We start from the raw sequence: 19,171 nt of genomic DNA, 5'->3' as shown, positions 1-19,171 counted from the left end.
TTCAAGTTTCTCAGCATTAAATTCTATCCATCTCTTCACCAACTCCATAAGGCTATATACACAGTTTTTAAGCCTACTGAACTGAGAGTTTATTACACCTCTCAGTTTTATGTCATCTGAAAGCTTGGATTCTACACCTAAGTCCAAATATCAACTTATATTGTGAAAATCCTGTTCGTAGTAACAACCACCGTAATCTGTACACCTGTAATCCCAAAAGAATCTTTAACTGCTACTTTGTTTCTGCCCCAGTTATTCAATGGGCTTTAATCTGGATGACAACTCTTTTATGTGTCACCTTGGCTACCTTTTAATAGTCCATATATACACAACAATTGAATTTCCCTCACCAGCCTTCTTTGTTACTTTCATTAAAAGATATTAGTAATTAGATCCAACTAGTCTTGAGTCTCGGCCCGAAACGTCGACCATACCCCTTCCTAGAGATGCTGTCTGGCCTGCTGCGTTCACCATCAACTTTTATGTGTGTTGCTTGAAATTCCAGCATCTGCAAATTTCCTCGTGTTTGCGGTTTTGATAAATCTCCTCTTGTTTTCACCAGTGAATCCAAATGGCTTCTAAATCAGTCCCTAATTATTGTTTGTCAAACATTGCCCAGCAGCAAGATTAGCCTGTAACTTCTGGGTTTAATTCTATACACTCTTTGAATAAGTGTGTAACTTGCATTTTTTCCTCCCTCCTAAGTCCGTAAATGTTTTGAGAATCAAGGCTAATTATGGTGCTAATTTACTTACCTATATTCCCTCATTGTAATTTAGAATACATCCTATGTGGAAAAGATAACTTATTCATTTTAACCAACACACACAAAATGCTGGTCAGGCAGCATCTTTGGAAATGAATAAGTAGTCCATGTTTTGGGCTGAGACATGTCTTTAGGACTTCCCCCATTCAAACATCATTTCCATGGGTGCTGCCTGACCTGCTGAGTTCCTCCAGCATTTTAGGTATGTTGCTTTGCATTTCCAGCATCTACAGAATTTCTTGTGTTTATTCATTTTAAGTATATCTACTTCCTCCTTATCAATTTTTGGCCCATTCAAGCTCTCTTTGATAAGCCTTGAGCAGCATCTTCCTCTTTGATGGAGTCTGAGCATGGTGCTTATTTGGTTCTTCAGTCATTCTCTGGCTCTATGGGTACATTTTTTTTTTGCTCTCAAATCAGTCTGACCTCTCTGCTCATTAACCATTCCTATTCAAAGACTGTGGGATATCTTTAGATCCTCTTCTATATTTGATGCCAGTCTCTAATCATGCTCTCATTTCCTTTTAACTTTCACTCTGAATTTTCTGTAATTATCCTAGTTCTCATTTGTGTTAATAACCAAGCATCTGTCACATGCTCACTGTCATTGTGGAGAGTTTAGAATCTTTGTTACATTCCAGGAAATGTAATGTCTCTTCAGATTAATTCGTTGAGTTCCAGGATACATGCTAATCAAAACTTTATTTTTGATGACACTGCAGCTTAACCCCATTTTCCACTACTCCACTGGCTTAAAGCTACAACATATGACATGAAATTGCCTAATTTGCCAACTTTTCTTTTTGTTCTGCATATATGATCAGAGTAGAGAGCTTTATTAGGATCAGAATGGTTTTGTGGGAGGGTGATAATAGTAAGGAAATATTTTCAGCCTCTCTTAAATCCTAGAACCAAGTTCAATTCCTCCACATTACAAATGTGACTTTCTGTCATACAGTCCTCACACAAGTGGCTATAGAGTGCTTTGGAATACCAAGACTATGAAAGTAATTACTAAAGTCTGATGTTTCAAGTCACCCGCTGGACAAATCAATGGAAGCAGTTGCAAGATGCAGAGAAATGGCTGCTGTATGCTTTGGTTCAGTTTGGTCAGAAATGAGTTCTGCTTCCTCATGACAAGAAGCAACGGTTCATATGCTGCATGAAGGTGGGAGTATGGCCATTCAGAATGACCTTTCCAATACCCACTGTTGTACCTGAACTTGAACAAGAACAGAGCAATGCAGTCAAGACTGTAAGCAGGATCCCAACACCTTCAAGTAGAATCATACACCCCAAATCTTACTGGAGTTTAAAATGTCTTCAAATGCTTAAGTGTCTCAAAACAAATTCTCAACTCAATGACGAACAAGATGTAAAAGGGTCATAACCTTTTCTCTGTCACTTGACTGATTATAACAGAAGCAATGAGAATATCTAACAAAGGTAGTGGATTTGGCCCAGTACATCACGGATAAAGCTCTCCCTACCATTGAGCACATCTACATGAAACACTGTTGTGGAGAAGCAGCATCCATCATCAGAGATCACTACCACCCAGGCCATGCTCTTTTCTCACTGCTGCTATCGGGTAGAAGGTACAAAAGCCTCAGGACTCACAGCACCAGGTTCAAGAACAGTTACTACCCCACAATCATCAGGCTTTTGAACAAAAGGGGATAACTACACTCATTTGCTCATCCATTGAGATGTTTCTACAACAAATGATCTCACTTTAGGTTCTCTTATCTCACGTTCTCAATATTTATTGCTATTTAGTTATATTTGCATCTGCGTAGTTTGTTGTCTTCCGAACTCTGGTTGATCTTTCATTAATCCTGTTATAGTTACTATTCTATAGATTTGCTGAGAATGCCCACAGGAAAATGAATCTGAGTTGTATATGGTGCTGCATATGCACTTTGATAAAAATTACTTTACTTTAGAAATATTTGGTGTGAAGGAAATCTTTTCATTGGTCAAATACTTGTTTTAGATACTGGCATTTGATTCTTCATGACAACAGGACGATTTCTTCATTCCCTTCCTCTTAACTCTGGTGCAGTGTGGCTGTACAAGAGGGCAAAGGGAGTTCTGTGTTTAAAAGGTAATGCAGGCAATGCCTGCTGATGAAACGTCAAGTGGGCAAACTTCCAGGAGCATACTTCAAACCATGTCATATACTATCAGTCAATCTGTACTCCCTAATCTCTACACATTCAGATCATTGTTCATGGCATGAAATACATGATTATGTAATTTCACTAGCATCATCTCTAAGCAGGGAATGTCCAAATCCAATTTTATAGGAATATTTGATCTTTGTGGATAAAATTTGTCAACCTATACTGTTAAAATTCTGATCAGAAGTTACCTATGTCTTAACACCCAGTACTCTATCCACTGAAGACATCAAGTCTACCAAAAATAGTGGCAGGCTATTTAGCTAGGATCAAAATAAAAATCATTCCCAATCAACCACACCAATATTTAGCAATGCCTCCCTGAACAGTCAGTTTACATATTTTCTGCAAATTTAAAAAAAAAACAATCTGGAGATACTCAGCAAGTCAAGCGGTGCCTGTGGAAAAAGGAAGTGTTGAGTGTTTAGACTAGTAATCTTACATTGGAATACAAGTTCTGAACATTGAATTAAGAACTGATGAAATGTCATTTACTTGCATTAACTTAATTTTCCTTTCCACAGATGCTGTCCAGCTTTTAAGTATTTCTACTTTTTGTTTTGCTTTATTTCACATTTCTAAGTACGTGTCTTTTTCACTCCTGTTCTACACAATGAACCTTCCTTCATTTATGCTGGAGTTCATGTGTCACTTGAAGTTATCAGTGATTTTGATCATTAGCAAGTTATTTTTTATTTTCTATGAGAAACTTGAATTCTTAAAGAGCTCCTCCATATATTGACACTTGCTAGCTTCAAAAAGTTGCACACTGCTGTGGTTGTTGGTTAGGTGGTAGCTTAGAACCTTAACTATTTAAGTGATATTAAAGTACAATATTTTGTAATTTGAGTACGAATGACCACATTTTCAAATATTTTTAACAACACTATCTGCACATTGGTGAGAATTGCTTCAGAAATTATTCTAAGTTCCATTGTGACAGAATGCAATGTAAAGTTCTGCAGAAATTGGCCCAGAGATATTGTTAAGCTTGTCTCTGGCAATTCTATCGCAACACACAACCATAAAGTGGACTTCCCGAAACATCAATCTTACTTGCTGTATCACCATTTTAAGATGCTAAACATAACTTCTGATTAATTCTATTGGTATTAGTATTTATAAGTGCTCCTGATATATGTAAAAATCATGTATTATTTTGTGCAGTGCAACAATAGCTGGGGGGGAAAGGTTTTTTGACAAAATAGGAATCAATAAGGAAAACAGACACAAGCAAACCACTGGAGTGATCAAGATTTCTATCTGTTTTTAGAAATTAAATACATTCTCTGTAAACAATCTAAAGTTTTATCATAAACTGAAAATGAAATACTAAAAACACTACAAAATTGGAATTTTTAGTTGAGATACAGATGACATCTTTGCATCAAACACTTTATGGATCACGTAAAACAGCATTAGACTCTGATTATCTAAATACACATTGACAGACCAGTACATTGGGTATGAAATCTTCATTTCTGGTTAAGCCCAAATTTGAGAGGGAAAAGCAAATGATAAGAATTGGAGCAAAGTTGCTCATCCTCATAACAGCAAATCAAACAATTCTGTACAATCAAAATGAAATACAAAATCACACCAATAGAATTATACATATTTTTCTAGATTCACACAGATATATTTCTATTTGCTATCTGCAAATATATATGAAACTTTTCTGTCTCATTGTAGAACCATACCATTGTTACATTTTACAGCAGATTTGAGACTGAACAAAGTTAATAGTTTCTCCTCCCTAAAGTTGGAATGCTACAGTAAATATCGGTGTAACATCAGGGCTTAAGGTGATCCAGCTATCAGAAGGTTGGTGTGGTTTGTATAATTGAGTTCGGGCAAGAGGGAAGAGAGCAAATTTTGTTTTTGAAACATAATGCAAAGATATAATTTTATATAAATAACCATAGGAAATTAGAAATAAAACTGTCAGCAAAAAAAATCATATATGTCTGTCCTGCAGGCTTTATCTTTGATTTTTACCACTCCATATATCTAATTTTCTTCCTGAAACAGAGGCATTGTTCCTAATAGAAATGTTCTTATAAAAAGTTTTTGTCAGTAAATTTCAAAAATTGAAGACCAAGCCAGAAGCTAATCAACCAAAAGAACGATGAGTGGAAACTCCCAGTGCAGATGTCACCGGCACATTTTAGAGCTCAACTCATTAAAGTTAATAGAAATGCAATTTTTTCAGCATAGGCATCTAATTGCTTCTCAATTAGCAGCCCAGGGAAGGAAAATAATGAAAGAATGCATCTGAGGAATGCTAGTTCAGCTGATTTTGTGTTCCTTCCAATTTAGTGAACAGTGAATCCATTAAATTGTGAGCAACCTAATAAATAAAGAATATGTGGTCACTTTGTATTCCTAAATGCCTTCGTTATTTGCATTCAATATTCTTTCACTTTAGAACCAGTATATACTTACTTTCTGCATTCTTTCCTTGCACTGATACTGTCAAGTATGTCAACTTTCCATAACAAATCTAGTAATAATAAATATTTCACGAATGAGCCATGTATTGACTCCCTCAATTTGTCATAAATGTGCAGCAACAAAAATAAGCCAAACGAAGATCACAAAATACTAAGATGAAGCTTAAGGGAGCAAGAAGAAAGTGAATGGGTTCAAATTGGGATGTTGAATTATTTCAGTGGAGCTGATAATAATTACAAATAGAAGGAATATCATTGAATGAAGATCTATTATTTGCATTTCACATCTTTCAATTGAAGAGGTGGGAAAATTGGAGAGATTGCACTAAAATTGGTTGAGTAATCAATTGAACTCAGCTTATCTAGTTAATCAATATATTAACTCATGATTCCTTTAAATATTAAATGAGATATTATAATAATTTTCTAAACATAACTTGATTTTATGAATAGGCACAAGATTTTTAATACAATGAAATCTGATTGGAAAAATAATATTTTACATTAATATGCAAAAATCATTAAAAGTCAAAATCAGGTATTTCTTTGGAGTTCCCTTTGGAAATATTATTTGAAAACACTTATTTTATATCAATACAATTATACTAAACACAAACATTGACAGAGCCAATAGGGATGGCTTTAAATTAGGAAAAGTCCATATTCTGTACGTATAAGCATTTGCTGAGTTAGAATCTCTTATTCAAAAGATGAATCCTAACTTGTAAGAGCTACTGCGACTCTAATAGACGCATTCAATTACTTTCCAAAAAATCTTGTGCCATTTTGTTCTAAGCCAACGCTAAGCTTAGCTAAAACTATCATTTACACAATATCTTGGGTTTGAATGAGCTATATACACATCTTCACAAATGATCAATTGTATCTGAAGGTTGCTTCTCTTCTCCACCGCAAAACCATGATTGCAGTGTGTTCATTCGAGTTGGCAGCGATTACCACTTGGATCTTGGAAATTCCTGGACAAGTCTGAAAATGGATACAAAAGATCAAAATCCCCGAGTAAGTATCTTATGACAGATTATTTAATCTTAATTAAATTTTGGTTAAACTACATGTTACTTTTCAAAAACTCTCAATTATAAACAATTGCATTATTTACAAAAAGTCTTAAATACTGAAACATTTCCAACCCGAATTTAGTTACTTTTCCCTCCTTCAACGCTTTGCTGTTTTAAAACTCCAACAATCCAGAATCTGATCATTTGGAAATCCTTAGCTTTATTTGTCATATGCACTTCGAAACATACATCGTTTGCGTCAACAGCCAACACAGTCTGAATGTGCTGGGGGCAGCCCACAAGCGTCGCATGTTTCCTCTGCCAAGGCAGCACGCCCACATCTTTAGAACATGGGAGGAATCTAAAACACCCGGAGGAAATTCACACGGCCACAGGGAAGAAATACAAACTACTCACAGCAGCAGCGGCAATTGAACCCCGATCATTGGCATTGTAGAGTGTTAAGCTAGCCGCTATGCTACTATGTGGTTTGCAAATGGAGCTGGGGACTAGATGTCTTGTATATTTTAGTTTGCTTGACAAGGTTAAAACTTCTCTACAGCTCAGGATCCAACTCCTTTGAACTTGCTGGATTTACTGAAATGTATTATCTTACTGTGAGAAATAAAGGCATGTTGGGGTAACAAAGTAACCTCCAACAGATTGGAAAATCTGCGAACCTGGTACTACTAGGGTGTCAGAATTTTAAGGTATATCACTTACTTAAATGATCTGAGGTCAATATACATACACTTGGAAAGTACCACAGCCAAGCCCAATTCTGATTCAAATTACCCCTGACATCCACATATATATTCTAAGTTACAATATGGGCCAGACAAAGCGGCAAGATTGGAAGTCTCCCACCAAGCCGAGCTTGTCTGTATGTCTGACCTGCATTAGGTCAGATCCGTCACTGACGGTAAAAAACACAAAAAGGAAAAGGAGCAGTGGGTAATATAACCTCTGAGCCTGCTTTGCTGATCAATAAGATCATAACCAACCATTGACATCAATTCCTTTCTCTTGACTTACTTTTCTATCTTCTGATACCCTGACAGTTCAAATCTCTATTGATCACTTTCTTATTGAGTGAAAATCGCCAGCCTCAGAAGTAGAAAGTGTCAAGTCTCTTGTATGAACAAATGACTCCTCATCTCAGTTGTAATGCCTGGCCACGACACCATAGCGCTACATTCTCCTGCAGGGAAACACTTCCTCTTTGCATCAGCTCTACCATTTTAAAGAATTTTATCAGTTTCAATTAAATTAATTTGAAGTCTTTCCAATAACTTGGAATATACTGTATGTCCCTGCTAATTAATCTGTTTTCAAGGTATGGACCTCTTATCCCATAAATCAATTTGTAAACATTTGTTGCACCACCCATAAGGCAAATACTGTAACTACTTCAGTTCTGATGTGAGGGTATTGCCCTGAACACTGACACTATTTTTAGCTTCACAGAGCCCTTCTCTCCTTCCAAGTATTTCCAAGTTTATATTTTTGTTTCAGATTTGTAGTATAAGAACATCCTTTCTTAGGGAAGAAACCATCATAATCAGGGACCTCCACCACCCAGGTTATGCTCTCTTCTCCTATCACCTCCCTCATGGTTCTGCCTCCTTCTATTACCCATTGCTTTCCCCTATTCCTTCTTCACCTTTCCTGCCTATCACCTCCCTGCTTCCCCTCCCCCACCCCTTTGTCTTTCAAATTACTGGTTTTTCAACTGAACCTACCAGCCTTCTCCTTCCTACCCTCCCCCACCTTCTTTATAGGGCCTCTGCCCCTTCTCTCTACAGTCCTGACGAAGGGTTCTGGCCCGAAACGTCGACCGATCTTTTCCACGGATGCTGCCCGACCTGCTGAGTTCCTCCAGCATGTTCTGAGTGTTGCTTTGACCCCAGCATCTGCAGATTATTTTGTGTTTGCAAATTATCTATTGATAGATGATCAAAATAATAAAATACTGCAAAAAGTCCTTTCCAATAATCACAAATACTTTAAAGAAACATCGGAGTAGGAGTCATGTATCTGTTTCCTTTCTTTTTTCTTTTTAAACCTTTTTATTGAATTAGTACACAAAAGGTAAACCATATAGGCACTGATACACAGTTGCAATATAAATTTACAAGAGATATTAATACAAAAAAAATTAGTACAAACAGCAAAGTTGCTGGTGAACGCAGCAGGCCAGGCAGCATCTGTAGGAAGAGGTGCAGTCGACGTTTCAGGCCGAGACCCTTCACCAGCAACTTTGATGTGTGTTGCTTGAATTTCCAGCATCTGCAGAATTCCTGTTGTTTTAGTACAAACAGTGCAGTTTAGATATAAAATAACTAGGTAATATGATAGTATACTAATTTTCAAACATGTCAATAAGGAAAAAAAACCCCCCAAAAAAAACCACCATGCAACTAAACTAAAAAGCAAAGCAAAGCAATGGGCTAACTAGGTATCAAGTGGAGTTAAACAACTTAAAACAATCACGTCCTCAAACCCGACCTCCATTAAAAACAGTTAAAAAGCAAGAAGGGAATGTAAATATGGCCAGAGAAAGAAAAAAAAAGTTACATTAAATGAAAATGTTGAATAAAAGATCTCCAAGTCTGTTCAAATTTAACTGAAGAATCATAAAGATTACTTCTAATTTTCTACAGATTTAAGCATAGTATCATCTGGGAAAACCAAAAGAATGTAGTTGGAGCATTAATCTCCTTCCAATGTTGTAAAATACGTCTTTTTGCCATTAAAGTAAGAAATGCAATCAATCTACGGGCTGAAGGGGAAAGATTACTGGAAATTTTAGGTAATCCAAAGATAGCAGTAATAGGATGGAGAGAAATATCTATGTTCAATACTTTTGAAATAATATTAAAAATATCTTTCCAAAAATTTTCCAGAGTAGGACAGGCCTAAAACATATGAGTTAAGGAAGCTATCTCCCCATGACATTTGTCACACAAAGGGTTAATATGAGAATAAAAACGAGCTAATTTATCTTTAGACGTATGTGCTCTATGGACAACTTTAAACTGAATTAGGGAGTGTTTAGAACAGATAGAGGAAGTATTAACTAGTTGTAAAATATACGCCCAGTCATCCACCGGAATAGTAAGACCCAATTCCTTTTCCCAATCTGACCTAATCTTATCAAATGGAGCTTTCCCAAGTTTCATAATAGTATTATAAATAATAGCCGTTACACCTTTCTGACATGGATTAAGGTTAATTATAGTGTCTAAAATATATGTAGGAGGTAGCGTCGGAAAGGAAGAGAGTATAGTACTTGGGAAATTTCTAACTTGGAGATATCTAAAAAAATGTATTCTTGGTAAGTTATATTTGTTAGATAATTGCTCAAAAGACATAAGGGAACCATCTAAAAATAAATCCAAAAACCGTGAAATACCATTAATCTTCCAAATTTGAAAGGCACGGTCAGTGGAAGAGGGAGGGTAGAATATGTTACCTAAAATAGGAATCGCAAGCCCAAATTGATTGAGATCGAAAAATTTTCGGAATTGAAACCAAATACGTAAGGTATATTTAACTATCGGGTTACAAACCAGTTAACAGCGTTTCAAATCAAAAGGAAGAGAAGAACCTAAAATGGAGCCAAGTGCATAACCTTGAGATGATTGTAATTCCAATACTACCCACTTAGGGATGGATAGTGTATCTTGATGAAGTAGCCAAAATTTCATATGTCGAATATTAATTGCCCAGTAATAGAATCTAAAGTAAGATAATGCAAAACCTCCATCTCTCTTAGCTTTCTGTAGATGTATTTTACCCAATCTCGGGTTTTTATTTTGCCAAATAAATGAAGAAATTTTAGAGTCAACTTTATCAAAAAAGGATTTGGGAACAAAAATCGGTAGTGCCTGAAATACATATAAGATTTTTGGAAGAATAAACATCTTAACAGCATTAATACGACCAATCAAAGTTAAATAAAATGGAGACAATTTAAATGAAAGTTGAGTAATGTGATCGATTTAGGGTAGGAAATTAGTCTTAAATAAATCTTTATGTTTACAGGTAACTTTAATCCCAAGATATGAAAAATGATTATTAACCAACTTAAAGGGAAGATTTGATATAAGGGGACTTGCCTATTAATCGGAAGAAGTTCACTCTTACCAAGATTTAACTTATAACCTGAACAAAGACTAAATTGTGCTAATAAATCTAAAGCAGCAGGAATAGATTTTTGAGGATTAGAAATATATAAAAGTAAATCATCAGCATAGACTGATACTTTGTGGGACTTTAAACCACGAGTTATACCAATAATATTTGGAGATTCTCGAATAGCAATTGCAAGAGGTTCTAATGCAATATCAAATAATAAAGGACTAAGAGGGCAACCTTGTCTGGTACCTCGGAAAAGAGGAAAAAAAGGTGAGTTTAAAGACTTAGTACGGACTGAGGCCATAGGATGTATCTGTTTCCTATCTGCATTGTGTTGCCTGTTGCATGTTTGTTCTGTTTATTATGGTAGTCAGTCACGTGGGTGGGGATGTGGTCAAAGTGAAGAGCTTTAATTACATGTTCATGTTTTTTAGAGTCATTCTGGTTAGTTAAGAGTCAGACATCTCTGGCTGTGATATCTTTTTGTTGACCGTTTAATTTTGTTTAACTATTTGTGTTTAACTTTGTTTAATTACGTTTTAGTTTCTAGTTTTAGTTTCATTATTTTTATCACTTCAAGATTGTTTGTTTTTGCTAGTTTCTTAATAAAGGATCAAATACATTTCTTTGACTTTGAATATTATTATTATTGGATAGCACAGAAGATGCGTCAACCAGGATTAAGAACCACCTCACCTCCCACGCCTAGTCTCAATGCGATGTTGGTTTGATCAAGTAACTGCGACAATTTGTTTGTTTTACAATAATCTTTTTGTACATACTGTAGAATGCAATTAAAACAGAAACCAAGTTCGACATTTCATCCCCTATTCCTGATCCCTTTCAAATGATGTGGACTACCTAATTAATTCTATTGGATTGGCTCACCATGGAAACAGTCTTTGAACAGGTAATAAGTTTTCAAGGCTTTATAAAATGACTTATGAACACTGGACGCTTTAAACCACATTGTCAAAGCATTAATTTTCTGTGGGAAAAAAATGTAAAAGTCACAAGACTTTAATTTTATTTTCTATTCATTACAAATAATTAGCAATGGTCCAAAAAAGAATTATTGAATATAATTATCGACAATAGACAATAGGTGCAGGAGTAGGCCATTCGGCCCTTCGAGCCAGCACCGCCATTCACTGTGATCATGGCTGATCATCCACTTTCAGTATCCAGTTCCTGCCTTATCCCATAACTTTTGATTCCGCTATCTTTAAGAGCTCTATCCATCTCTTTCTTGAAAGCATCCAGAGACTTGGCTTCCACAGCCTTCTGGGGCAGAGCATTCCATATATCCACCACTCTCTGGGTGAACAAGTTTTTCCTCAACTCCTTTCTAAATGGCCTACCCCTAATTCTTAAACTGTGGCCTCTGGTTCTGGACTCACCCATCAGCGGGAACATGCTTCCTGCCTGCAGTGTGTCCAATCCCTTAATAATCTTATGTGTTTCAATAAGTTCCCCTCTCAGCCTTCTAAATTCCAGAGTATACAAGCCCAGTCGCTCCAATCTTTCCACATATGACAGTCCTGCCATCCCAGGAATTAACCTTGTGAACCTACGCTGCACTCCCTCAATAGCAAGAATGTCCTTCCTCAAATTTGGAGACCAAAACTGCACACAGTACTCCAGGTGTGGTCTCACCAGGGCCCTGTACAGCTGCAGAAGGACCTCTTTGCTCTTATACTCAATTCCCCTTGTTATGAAGACCAGCATGCCATTAGTTTTTTTCACTGCCTGCTGTACTTGCATGCTTGCTTTCAGTGACTGATGTACAAGAACACCTAGATCTCGTTGTGCTTCCCCTTTTCCTAACTTGACTCCATTTAGATAATAATCTGCCTTCCTGTTCTTACCACCAAAGTGGTAACCTCACATTTATCCACATTAAACTGCATCTGCCATGCATCTGCCCACTCACCCAGCCTGTCCAAGTCACCCTGCATTCTCATAACATCCTCCTCACATTTCACACTGCCTCCCAGCTTTGTGTCATCGGCAAATTTGCTAATGTTACTTTTAATTCCCTCATCTAAATCATTAATATATATTGTAAACAGCTGCGGTCCCAGCACTGAACCCTGCGGTACCCCACTGGTCACCGCCTGCCATTCCGAAAGGGACCCGTTAATCGCCACTCTTTGTTTTCTGTCAGCCAGCCAATTTTCAATCCATGTCAGTACTCTGCCCCCAATATCATGTGGCCTAATTTTGCCCACTAATCTCCCATGTGGGACTTTATCAAATTCCTTTGTTCTGATATTAATGAACCTAGAGCAAGATATTAGAAAATAAAATTGCAAATTGCAAAATAAATATTTTGAGTTTGTATTTATTTTAATAACTACTACAATGTTTAGTGAGATATTAAATTCTGTTCAACTGAACAGACAAATATGATATGCACTCGATTCTAGCTAATCATAAACACAAGAAATTCTACAGATGCTGGAAATCCAAAACAACACACACTAAATGCTGGAGGAACTCAGCAGGCCAGGCAGCATCCATGGAAAAGAGTAAGCAGTCGACATTTCCGACTGAAACCCTTCTTCAGGACTGAGAAGGAAGTGGGAAAGATGCCCCCATTCTACTAGAATACTAGTTAAGTTCGATTTTACAACACAGGTCAAATTTATTGTCATAAGCACAAGTACAGTGAGATACAGCTGCAATGAAAAAACTGCTCACACCACTTGATGATTTGTGATTTCTCCAGTGACCCTCAAGATATATACTTACATGTATAATCTTTATTTTAATTATGAATTTGTACTCACAGTAACGTTCTCTAGGGATTGGCACATTTGTCTGACTGCCTGACTATCCTGAGGCAAATTTTTGACAGCAATCTTCTAACAACTGCTTATTTTGATAATTCTGGGCTTCATGGACAGAAATATAAAGAGTTTTGAATGAGAATTTAAACATTTTTGGCAATGTGAATAAATATATTTATTTTTCAAGCGGTTGGAATGATACAAGATATTCGAAGCCATGGAGGAACAGATAAGATCCTTTGCTGAAGTTTCTTTGCTCAATTATTCTTAAACAAATGAGGGTTGAAATGAAAGAAAATCTGCTTGATTTCTTTACACTAACTAAAGCTGGTGGCAAGTATTCTACTTTGAAAATGCTTTGAAGCTTAAAGTTGAAAATCTATTAGCAAGGAATCTGCTTTGAAAAAGCAATGTAGTGAAAATCATTAAAATAATTTAAATGAAATATTGTCTGAATGGAATTCAGAGACAAAATGAATAACGATTATTAACGTTTTGAGCATATAACAGCATTCTCCTTGGTACTAAATAGGTGGATACCTCCCGATATTCAAAATAATTGAGCCTGATTTAATCGTGAAGCCCAAGTCATGCAGTTTGTTCTTGTAAAGCATTCCTAATTCCATTCACCCCTCAGTTATTGACTTAGAAATCTAAATTAGAGTTTTGTTCTTGCCCAACCATTCATATTTCACCAGTTGCTCTAGGTAGTAGCCCATTTTCAACTTGAAAGTGTCAACAGTATTTATCAATGATATTTCCACTGAAATTTTAATGTCATTTTTATTACATTTAACTTCAATATTTCTCTTACTTTTCTGTTCAACTTGGGTAACTTCCAAACTTCTCTGCCTTCTTCCTTGCTCTCCTCTTTCTGTTGCAGTTGGTGACCTTCATTGCCTGTTGCTCTCAGTACAGATGCACTGGCTGACCTACTAACTAATTCTGCATTTTCTGATTTTCAATCAACTAGCTCTTCCTCATCCTAATTCATTCATCTACCCACAGTTCCTTCCCTCTTATTTTCTTCAATCCAGCATTTCAGCTATTGCAATAATAAAACAATCATTAAAATCAACTTTTGGCTGACAGCTGTGTATGTTTGTCTTCATGAAACTGACTTTTGTCAGTAATAGTTGATGAGAAATCAGCAGTACAATAATTCTGAACTGTTTTGCTCACTATAGCTTCAACCATTCAAACCTGGAAATGCCAGAAACACCAGAAGTGAAAATCAAACAATTTCAATACTTCAACGAGGTTGATAAGGAACTATGAAGAATATGAAGGTAACTACGGACAATTATGTTGAATGTTACAATGAAGATGAAGATTTGGAGGATGCAATTGTCGATAGCATGTATGAGGGCAGTCTATTATCTTAAATAGGTGCCTGTGCTGATTTTCTTCATTGCATACACTGGATAAATTCCTCCGTTGATAACTACTAGGAACTAATACACAATTTTATAGTACTGTAGTAGTACTATTGCTAGGATTTTAACTTGGACTGTATCTCATTTAAATACATAATTTGTTACTCAGTTTGTCTTTTTTAATAACTTTTTAACTATTTCCATGAAACCTCGTTTAATTGGGGCAGTTGCTTAATTGGGCCAAAATGTACTGGTCCCGATGTGTCCCTATTAACCGGAATCCAGTGTACTTACTTTGATAATAAATTTACTTTGAACTTTTGAACAACATTTCCGTTGTATCTCCTAATAACTTAGATCATTGCTCCATAGCCAGTGGAAGGACCTATGTCATTGTTTCTTTACTCTGAAAGATTGTGTGGTTCGCTACTCATAAGACTTGCTTTTGATTTTGCACCACAATTTGAGGAAATGTACTTGAACTTTGAGGTTGAAAGATAATTTCAATACTCTCACCTATGACATATGATTTTGCTGAACTTGCTGCTGCTGTTGCTGCTGGAGCAGAAGCTGCTGCTGCCTGCGTCGGGCAGTCCGCAGTTTCTCAAATCTCGCCTCCATTTCTTCCAGCACCTTTGGAGTGTAACGCACCACCAGTTTCACACTGTTCTGAGCAGCCTTCAGCAATTCCACTGCCTTTTCATGGTGTTCCCCTTCCACACTCTGCAAATTGGAGCAGTACGCATGTAATCGCAAAGCAAAGGCCTTTGTGTAATATAAAGACGTTTCATTTACAAACGGTATATCCTCCACATTCATCTCCTCAACCAGAGGCAATGGAGCCAGAAAAAAACATTCAGTGCCCTAAGCATAAATTTGTTTAATTTTACTTAGAAAAGGTTTGCTTCTTTAAAAGAAAGGGGAATGCAGATGTTTAGGATGGAACTGAGGTAAAATGGGGGAAAAGATGAGAGGTTGTCCTACCTTTGAATTAATTGCATAACAACACATAGAACATAGTAAAGTGCAGCACAGAAACACAGCCCTTTGCCTTATCATGTCTGCTTCAACAATGATACTAATCTACTTAATCCCATCTGCAACATGTAGTCCACATCCCTCTATTTACTGCCTATTCATTAGTCTGTCTGGGGGCTTTAAAACATTGCTATTTTATCCACTTCTACCACGTTTCCACACACCTACCACTCTCTATGTAAAAATTTTGCCTGCACATTTCCCATTCTCACCTTAAATCTATGCGCTCTAGTACCTTATATTCTCACACTGGGGACAAGACGATCTATATTATCCATATTTCTCATAATTGTACATACTGTACTTCCATTAACTCGCCTGCAATGCTTCAGAGAAAGCCATTCAAATTTGCCCAACTTCTCCCAACAACTAGTACACTCCAATCTTGGCAACATCCTGGTGAACCTCTTCTGTACTCTCTCCAAACCCTCCCCATCCCTGCTCTTGTGCAGTGACTGGAACTAGACACAATACCTCTGATGTGCCCCAACCAAAGTTTTACATAATGGCAAAACAACTTCTCAGCTTTGATACTCAGTGTCACAAATGAGAAGGCAAGTAAGCCATATGCCTTTTTATCGAGCTATCCATTTGTGTTGTCACATTCTGGAGCTTTAGGCTTACACCCCAAGATCCCTCTGTATATCAATGCTGTTTACTATGTATTTTCTCTTAGAATAGAGACCTCCCAAACGCAAAACCTCATACTTGTCCAGATTAAATTACATCTACATTTCTCTGCCCAAATTATTCACCAGTCTACAACACACACAAAATGCTGAAGCAACTCAGCCTCCATGGAATTAACAAACAGTTGATGCTTCAGGCCGGGACACTTTTTCAGGACTGGAAATGGGGAAGACATCAGAATAAAATGGTGGGTTGAGTGGAAGAGGGATAGCTAGAAAGTAACAGGTGAAGTCAGGCAGGTGCAAAAGGTAAAGGGCTTCAGAGGAAGGAATCTGATAGGAGAGGACAGTGGACAATAGGAGAAAGGGAAGGAATCGGGGGTGGTGATAGGCAGGTGAGAAGAGGGAAGAAGCCAGCATGAGGAATAGAAGAAGTGAGAAAGAGGAATTTTTTTTAAACCAGAAGAAGAAATCGATATTCATACCATCATGTTGGAAGCTACCTAGAGAGAATATAACTAAAACATCTTTTGCATACCATGTTACAATAGTCATGGGTTATTTCAATATGTAGGTAGATGGGAATATCAAGTTGGTGCTGGATTACAGGAGGGGGGTTTTCTAGAGAGCCTATGAGATAGGTTTTTTTGGGGGGCAGCTTGTGGTTGAGCCCACTAGAGGATCAGCTATTGTGTATCAGGTATTATGCAATGAAACAGAATTGATTAGGGAGCTTAAGGTGAAAGAACCCCCGGGGAAAGAATATGATTGTATTCACCTTGAAATCTGAGAAGGTGAAGCTGAAGTCAGATGTATCAGTATTACAGAGAAGTAAAGGGAATTACAGAGGCATGAGAGAGGAGTTGGCCAGAGTTGATTGGAAAAGAACATTGGCAGGGATGACAGCAGAGCTGCAACCATTGGAATTTCTGGAAGCAATTAGGAAGGCACAGGATATATACATCCCAAAGAGGAAGAAGTATTCTAAAGGAAAGATCACACAACCATTGCTAACCTGAAAAGTCAAAGCCAACTTAAAAGCCAAAGAGAGGGCATATAATAAAGCAAAGATTAATGGGAAGTTAGAGGTTTGGGAAGCTTTTAAAAACCAACAGAAGGCAACTAATAAGGTCATTAAGAAGGTAAAGATGGAATATGAAAGTAAGCTAGCCAATGATATTAAAGAGGATACCAAAAGTTTCTTCAGATACATAAAGTGTGAAAGAGAGGCGAGAGTGGATATCGGACTATTGGAAGATGATGCTGGAGAGGTAGTAATGGGGGACAACAAAATAGCAGACAAACATAATAAGTATTTTGCAAACAACAGGAATTCTGCAGATGCTGGAAATTCAAGCAACACACATCAAAGTTGCTGGTGAACGCAGCAGGCCAGGCAGCATCTATAGGAAGAGGCGCAGTCGACGTTTCAGGCCGAGACCCTTCGTCAGGACTAACTGAAGGAAGAGTGAGTAAGGGATTTGAAAGCTGGAGGGGGAGGGGGAGATGCAAAATGATAGGAGAAGACAGGAGGGGGAGGGATGGAGCCGAGAGCTGGACAGGTGATAGGCAGAAGGGGATACGAGAGGATCATGGGACAGGAGGTCCGGGAAGAAAGACGGGGGGGGGGTGACCCAGAGGATGGGCAAGAGGTATATTCAGAGGGACAGAGGGAGAAAAAGGAGAGTGAGAGAAAGAATGTGTGCATTAAAAAGAGTAACAGATGGGGTACGAGGGGGAGGTGGGGCCTAGCGGAAGTTAGAGAAGTCAATGTTCATGCCATCAGGTTGGAGGCTACCCATACGGAATATAAGGTGTTGTTCCTCCAACCTGAGTGTGGCTTCATCTTTACAGTAGAGGAGGCCGTGGATAGACATGTCAGAATGGGAATGGGATGTGGAATTAAAATGTGTGGCCACTGGGAGATCCTGCTTTCTCTGGCGGACAGAGCGTAGATGTTCAGCAAAGCGGTCTCCCAGTCTGCGTCGGGTCTCACCAATATATAAAAGGCCACATCGGGAGCACCGGACGCAGTATATCACCCCAGTCGACTCACAGGTGAAGTGATGCCTCACCTGGAAGGACTGTTTGGGGCCCTGAATGGTGGTAAGGGAGGAAGTGTAAGGGCATGTGTAGCACTTGTTCCACTTACACGGATAAGTGCCAGGAGGGAGATCAGTGGGGAGGGATGGGGGGGACGAATGGACAAGGGAGTTGTGTAGGGAGCGATCCCTGCGGAATGCAGAGAGAGGCGGGGAGGGAAAGATATGCTTAGTGGTGGGATCCCGTTGGAGGTGGCGGAAGTTACGGAGAATAATATGTTGGACCCGGAGGCTGGTGGGGTGGTAGGTGAGGACCAGGGGAACCCTATTTTGCATCAGTCTTTACTGTGGAAAACACTAGCAGTATGGTGGAAGTTCCAGCTGTCAGAAGACATGAAGTATGTAAAGTTGCCATAACTGGAGAGAAGGTTCTTGGGAAACTGGAAGTCATAAGGTAGTAAAGTCTCTGAACCAGATGGTGTACACTCCAGAGTCCTGAAAGAGGCGGCTGAAGAGACTATGGAGGCATGAGAATCAAGAACAGAACATAGAACACAGAAATCTACAGCACATTACAGGCCCTTTGGCCCACAACGTTGTGCCAACCATGTAACCTACTCTAGAAACTGCCTAGAATTTCCCTAGCGCATAGCCCTCTATTTTCCTAGGCTCCATGTACCTATCTAAGTCTCTTAAAAGACCCTATTGTATTGGCCTCCACCACCGTTGCCGG

General features: G+C 38.0%; 1 protein-coding gene across 5 annotated transcripts in view; it reads right to left on the bottom strand.

Annotated features, from left to right (window-relative positions):
- Positions 1–4,197: 4,197 nt before the first annotated feature.
- lin7a (lin-7 homolog A (C. elegans)) overlaps positions 4,198–19,171 on the bottom strand; it is an 83,840-nt gene continuing 68,866 nt past the window's right edge. For all 5 annotated transcript variants that reach the window (XM_063057754.1, XM_063057752.1, XM_063057753.1 and 2 more), the window contains 2 exons: positions 15,246–15,452; positions 4,198–6,389 (listed from right to left, as the gene is read on the bottom strand). In XM_063057754.1, the coding sequence (XP_062913824.1) occupies positions 15,246–15,452 (207 nt within the window). In that variant the 3' untranslated portion in view covers positions 4,198–6,389. The remainder of the gene's footprint in view (positions 6,390–15,245; positions 15,453–19,171) is intronic.

This window comes from Mobula hypostoma, chromosome 9, assembly GCF_963921235.1.
Source record: "Mobula hypostoma chromosome 9, sMobHyp1.1, whole genome shotgun sequence".
In the NCBI taxonomy this organism is placed as follows: domain Eukaryota; kingdom Metazoa; phylum Chordata; class Chondrichthyes; order Myliobatiformes; family Myliobatidae; genus Mobula; species Mobula hypostoma.
This window is presented reverse-complemented; position numbering and strand designations above follow the sequence as displayed.